General features: G+C 42.6%; 1 protein-coding gene across 1 annotated transcript in view; it reads left to right on the forward strand.

Moving 5' to 3' along the window:
• The first annotated feature begins 219 nt into the window (after nucleotides 1–219).
• LOC107840205 overlaps nucleotides 220–7,292 on the forward strand; it is a 13,466-nt gene continuing 6,393 nt past the window's right edge. Inside the window, exons 1-3 of the mRNA XM_047395022.1 lie at nucleotides 220–479; nucleotides 1,445–1,511; nucleotides 2,194–2,447. Coding sequence (XP_047250978.1) covers nucleotides 442–479; nucleotides 1,445–1,511; nucleotides 2,194–2,447 — 359 coding nt within the window. The 5' untranslated portion in view covers nucleotides 220–441. The remainder of the gene's footprint in view (nucleotides 480–1,444; nucleotides 1,512–2,193; nucleotides 2,448–7,292) is intronic.

Here is a 7,292-nt window from a genome sequence, read left to right on the forward strand (position 1 = left end):
TAAATATATTTTTAACTTAAAAACACTTAAAATAAGTCAATCCAAACATGTTTCAAAACAAAACTACCTATAAGGGAATTTGTAATTTTTCCATTAGAGATATTTGAAACTTATATTTTATATAATTTTATTTAAATTAAAAATTTTAATCAATAAAACATTTTTTCCCCTCAATCGTCCAATAATAAAAGTATACAATCAATTGAAAAACTAAATATACATGAAAATGAAAAAAACCAAAGAACAAGAGAAAATATAAATAAGAAGGGCACAAAATCATATTGTAGTATAGATGAAAAGTAGGTAGACTTGTTTGATTCCATTAAATTCCTTCTTCGCATGTAACGGCCAACTGTATCGGAGTATATAAACCCAGTCGTTTATCGGAACTTTGTAGTAATCGTTTTCCCCATCGGAGCTATCTCAATTCTCAACATCGCCATGTCCGCCGGCACCGATATCTCCTCCTTAGAAACAAGGTAAACAATTTCTTCATGTAATTTTACCTTGCTATACATCACTTTCTAACATTTTTCTCCGTTCTGTTAGTAATATTTATATGTTTGCATTTCAATTTCACTAATTGTAAATTCTGATGTGTCTGCTTTTGTTATCGCGGTTTTGCTCTGCTGGAAACTAAAACTTATGACATTTATGTACTATTTTTGTCGATTATGGAGATTTTAGGAGTTGATTGATACTGAAACCACTCGTTTTAAGGTAAATTCTCAGTTAGGATTATCCACGATAAACTAGGATGTTCTAGATGATCCGAAATGATTAATTAGCACTATATTAATTAGACCGGTATGAGATAGTCCGATAGAGAGTGATTTGTTGTCAACCTTCTCTATAGCTAGTAAAATTTGAGAACTCTGGAGATGTAATTTTGGTTTAACTGTCGACGGGTTTGTAGGTTGGCATAAAATCATGCTAGAATGTATTAGTGTTGTTTTTATGTTAAGAGGGATATACCGAAGCATCTGGTCCAGAAATTAAGATACTAGTGGAATTTGTGATTTTGCTCTATGCTCCATCTTGTTCACGAGTCAAATAGAGGGAAAACGGATATACATTTGCAATCAACTTTCATATCTGAAGACATGAATATATGAAGGAGAAACGACAAATTTAAACAAAATGGAGAAGTAGATTTGATGACCTTGGAACACTTAATCAACTTTGATCTCTGAACACACGATTCAAAGAAAAAGAAATGACTAGTCTTAGTAAAATGAAAATGTAAACCTTACTCGTGTTCTCTGAACTTTGACACGTAGCATGTTATGCCTCAGGTTAACTTCCAATGAATGTACCAATGCTGCGTTGATTTGCCCTTCTATTTGATAAGATGGCTGTTGGCTGATGTTTTTTATTTTTCCTGTAAGTGTTATTGTTATTGCTTTTTGATGTTTCTGACATCTATTTCTCAAATTTGGTCCAGATACATCTATTCTTCCCAAGCTAGAGGAGTTCCACCTAATAAACAAGTTTTATCAGCTCTTTATAAGGTTTGTGATACCGTAGTTGTCCAGTGTTTACAACCATCTGAAATGCCGTTTTTATTATAATTTCATGCTAATTAATACTCCCTCTGTTTCATTCTGGCTGTCTTTTAGTCTATTTCAAAAATAATGCCTCTATCCTTTTTTTTGGTTACTCTTTAGTCTCAACTTTCCACATGACATGTTTAAGACCACAAGATTAAAGGACATTTTGGTACTTTCGACATCTCTTTAGTTTAAGACCCCGAGATTTAAAAGCCTTCGTTACTCTTGTATACTCCATGCCAAGTCATAACCAATCAAACAAATTGAAACGGAGGGAGTGTGTTGCTCAACCTTTTATGTAGACATCTAATTGCGGAATATCTTCGGGAAAGAGATGGTTTTCTTATAGAAAGGTTTTGTTTCATTTCAAGAAAGTCTATATTGGGGAATGACATGATTTGACATCTGTTTCAAGAAATTTTTTTCTTCTAGATGCTAGATAAATATATTTCGTGGTTTGGGTCCATAAGTATGGCTAATGCATGATAAAAGGATATGCTTACTGTTCCTTATTAGACAAGTTACCTTTATCCTTTTCGGTGCTAGCCATGTTTTTTGTGATTTTTGCTCCAGAATGTTCTGCTTGTTTCGTCGTCTTTGTAATCTGAAATCTTATATTCTTACTGCACATGTTGTGACCCAGGCCAAGTTGAAAAAAGCTCGCCATGAGGTGTCTAGCTTAGTGATTTTGTTGGATGACATCAAGGATACTGATTTTCACCCACTGCTCGATTTGTTGACTGAAGCTGATATTTCTGAGATTGATGCAGTAGATATTATAAATAGATCTGTATGCATCCTGAGTTGGGAGTATCTTCTTGCTTTGGTGCGTGCTAGCAGTAGGAAGCTTCGAGTTGTTGATCTCCAGGATATATTGTTTGGCAAGGAATTCTTGCTGTAAGTGTTGCTGCATCTTGTATATTCTATTTTCAACTCTTTGCCACAATCGATAATATGTTTTGCTTTGCCACAGAGGCAACTAGGTATATTTGAAAAAGTAAATAAAGAAACAAATGCATTTTTACGGTGGGGATTGGACACACCTTTCAATTATGGAACATGAATTTGCATCTGTCTGTTTTTTGCTAACATATAGACTTTCTCATCTATTACCTATAAAACTTTTTTCCGCTTAGATTTCTATAGTCTCATATATTTCATAAGAGATGTTTTAGTTTTGACTAATATATACAGGAGGAATCAGCACACGGTCATAAATTTATTATACCTTTTTTGATGGGTTGGTTAAACTCATAAGAAAAAAAATGGAACTTTGATTTTGTCGGCCAATCAGACCTTCTAAGGTTTGTAATTTTCTCAAAATATTTGGTACATTTACGATGCTGGATTTTTTGAATTACTGTCCTGAAGATGTAATGAAAAATGAATACTTTTATAAAGATGATGTAAAACAAATGTACCGCAGTCCCTCATGCTGGAAAATACTTCACAATTTATATAACTCCTACAGCACTCTCTTGTTGCTGGATACTCAATAAAATACCTTTATCAATTTTAAAAACTTATTTACTTAGGATTAAGCTTGTAATCTATGGACTTAGCTCTGGGTGGGAGCCAAGAGGGTGGAAGGGAGTTCATCTGAATCCCTGCGACGAAAAATTACACTACTATAGATGAGGTTAAAGTTATTTTTTATGTATATCTAATAGATGTTGAATCCCCTTGGCTTCTTTATGTGCTTTTTTTTATATATATATATTTTGAACCCCCCTTACTGAAAATTCTGGTTCCGCTTGGGTTAGCTGATGTAGATTGAAAAATGTTTAGCACAGTTATTTTATAAAATATACTCTTAGGGGTCGTTTGGTAGAGTGTATTGAAATGTTAATGCATGCATTAGTTTAAATGTGTACTAGTAGTACCTTATTTGGTATACCTTTTTACCCTATGTATAACTAATGCAAGCATTAGTTATACACTTTATTGTGTATTGAGGTGGTATTACTACAACAACAACAACAACAAACCCAGTGTATTCCCACTTAGTGGGGTCTGGGGGGGTAAGATGTACGCAGTCCATACCTCTACCTCTGATGAAGTAGAAAGGCTGTTTCCGAAAGACCCCCGGCTCAAGGCACAAGATATCACACAAACACATAGTAAAGCACAGAAGCAGATGACATAACATAAATACGGCACCCATAAGGAATATAAAACAGAGGAAAGCAGAGGAAAGCACACAGATTCGTAATAAGCATGGAACACTGAATACGGAATCATAACGGGAATAAAAAATAAAAAAAACCCCCACCAAGTAATTCCCTACGCTAGTGACCCAATCTGGCCCTACTCTTCTGCCGTAATTCGCGTCTTCCAGACCTTCCTATCTAGGGTCATGTCCTCGGTGAGCTGTAACTGTTCCATGTCCCGCCTAATCACCTCACCCCAGTACTTCTTCGGCCTACCCCTACCCCGCCTAAAACCATCCAACGCTAGCCTCTCACACCTACGGACCGGGGCATCCATGCCCCTCCTCTTCACGTGTCCGAACCATCTCAATCGTGCTTTCCGCATCTTACACTCCACTGAAGTCACACCAACCTTCTCCCGGATAGTCTCATTCCGAACTCTATCCCCTCGAGTCAGTCCACACATCCAGCGCAACATCCGCATTTCTGCCACCTTCATTTTTTGGATGTGGGAGTTCTTAACTGGCCAACACTCCGCTCCATACAGCAAGGCCGGACGGACTACCACCCTATAGAATTTGCCTTTAAGCTTGGGCGGCACCTTCTTATCACACAGCACCCCCGACGCGAGTTTCCACTTCATCCATCCCGCCCCAATACGGTGCGAGACATCCTCGTCAATCTCACCGTTACTCTGGATCACGGACCCGAGATACTTGAACTTATCCCTCTTACATACCTCCTGTGCTTCCAGCTTCACTACTACCTCGTTCTCCCGCCTCACGTCATTAAACTTACATTCCACATACTCTGTCTTGCTTCTGCTCACCCTGAACCCTCTAGACTCAAGAGTTTGCCTCCACATCTCTAATTTGTCATTTACACCCCCTCGAGTCTCATCTATCAGAACTACATCGTCTGCAAAGAGCATACACCACGGCACCTCCCCTTGAATACGCCGCGTCAACACATCCATTACTAACGCAAACAAAAAGGGACTAAGAGTAGATCCCTGATGCAATCCTGTCCGGACAGTGAAATGCTCTGAGTCTCCTCCCGCCGTCCTCACCTGGGTTTTCGCTCCCTCATACATATCCTTAATTACTCTGATATATGCCTGCGGTACTCCCCTCACCTCCAAGCATCTCCAAAGCACCTCCCTGGGGACTTTGTCGTAAGCCTTTTCCAGGTCGATAAACACCATGTGCAGATCCTTCTTCCTTTCCCTATACTGCTCCACCAACCTCCGTACCAGGTGGATTGCCTCCGTCGTCGAGCGGCCGGGCATAAATCCGAACTGATTTTCCGAGATAGACACTATCCGTCTCAGCCTCACCTCGACCACTCTCTCCCAGATCTTCATAGAGTGACTCAATAACTTAATCCCCCTATAGTTATTACAACTCTGAATGTCCCCCTTATTCTTATAGAGAGGGATCATGGTACTCCACCTCCACGCCTCGGGCATCTTTGCTGTCCTGAAAATTTCATTAAACAATCCAGTCAACCACCTTACACCAGCCTCTCCAACGAACTTCCAAAACTCCACCGGTATCTCATCCGGCCCCGTCGCCCTACCCCTACGCATCCTGTGGACTGCCTGTCTAACCTCTTCTACCTTAAAACGTCTACAATAGCTAAAATCCCGACACTCCTCTGAGTGCTCCAGTTCCCCTAACACAATAGCTCTGTCCCCCTCGTCATTCAAGAGCCTATGAAAGTACGACTGCCATCTCTTCTTTATGTGGCCGTCCTCCACCAACACTCTACCGTCCTCCCCCTTAATGCACCTCACCTGATCGAGGTCACGACCCTTCCTCTCCCTAGCCTTAGCGAGTCTAAACAACTTTTTCTCCCCTCCTTTCCCCTGTAACCCTGCATACAAGCTCTCAAAAGCGGCCGTCTTAGCTGCCGTGACCGCTGACTTCGCCTCCTTCCTCGCTAGCTTGTACTCTTTCCTGTTTACCCGCTTCTCTTCTTCGTCCTTACTTTCCACCAACTTAGCATACGCCTCTTTCTTGGTCTCCACTTTCTTCTCCACCTATTCATTCCACCACCAATCCCCCCGATGGTGACCGGCCCGGCCCCTAGAAACACCCAACACCTCCCTTGCATTCTCCCTGATGCACCTTGCCGCCCTGTCCCACATACTATCCACGTCCCCCGTACACTCCCACACCCCCTTGCCCGCCAACCTCTCCCCTATCTCCCACGCATTCACTGGCGTCAAGCCGCCCCACTTAATTCTCGATCTACACTCCTTACTCCTCCTCTTTCTATTCTTCTTTATACCCAAATCCATAATCAAAAGCCTATGTTGGGTTGAGAGATTCTCACTCGGGATGACTTTACAGTCCTTACACAACGCCCTATCCCCTTTCCTAAGCAACAAAAAGTCAATCTGGGTCCTGGCTATCGCGCTCCGAAAGGTGATCAGGTGCTCGTCCTTCTTCGGGAAGCCCGAGTTCACCACCACCAGCCCAAAGGCCCTCGCAAACTCCAATAGGGTCGCCCCCTCTTCATTTCTCTCTCCAAAATCAAAACCACCATGCACATCCCCAAAGCCTCCCGGTAGCGCCCCGATGTGCCCGTTGAAATCCCCTGCTACAACAATCTTCTCCGAACTGGGCACGCCTCTCACCACCTCCTCCAAAGCCTCCCAGAACCGCATCTTCTCCTCCCCCTCCGCTCCCACTTGCGGCGCATAAGCACTACACACGTTCAGGGTAAACCCCCGAATGACCAACTTAATAGTCATCAACCTATCGTTGATCCTCTTCACCTCCACTACCTGACCTCTAAGCTCTTCATCTACTAAGATGCCAACTCCATTCCTACACCTCTCGCTCCCAGAGTACCACAGCTTGTAACCATCCACATCCCTAGCCTTAGACCCTACCCACTTGGTCTCTTGGACACACGCAAGGTTGATCCTCCTCTTCCTAAGAATCTTCACAAGCTCTACGGACTTACCCTGAAGGGTCCCTATATTCCAAGACCCAACCCTCAGCCTACCGTCGCTATCCACACGCCCCCCACTACCTCCCCCTCGGCCCAACCTTGGCCTCCCGCCCACTCCCGCCCTCTCCCCATCCCCCGCCCCCACCACGGCCCCACGCCCCAACCCCCTCGGACATGACCCTATCCACCCATTACCACCCACAGCCACAACTACCCGACAGCATAGGAAAATATAAAGATGAACCCGGTGACAGTATCAAAGCAGCAGCAAGGAAATACAAAGCTCACACACATTCAAAGTAATATTCCCGAAATAAAACTAAGAAACGACCACAGCAACAGCAACAACAGACAACAGACAAGGTACAGGGGCTACTACGAGCAAAATACTAAGGATGGAATATGAAATAATGAAATAAAATGCAATAAGGATGGAATATGAAATAATGAAATAAAATGCAATACGAAATAACGAAATAACAAAGGTTAGAAGTCACCGGATTTCGCTTGGAGCTGCGGCTGCTGGAGACGGCGTAGCGGTTGCAGACGGAGTTTCGGCCTGTTGGAGACCGAATTGGCGGCTGGAGACCGGGCGGCGGCAGGTTGAAGGCCGAGGTGGGGGGGGGGGGGG

Source organism: Capsicum annuum, chromosome 8 (genome assembly GCF_002878395.1).
Source record: "Capsicum annuum cultivar UCD-10X-F1 chromosome 8, UCD10Xv1.1, whole genome shotgun sequence".
NCBI lineage: Eukaryota > Viridiplantae > Streptophyta > Magnoliopsida > Solanales > Solanaceae > Capsicum > Capsicum annuum.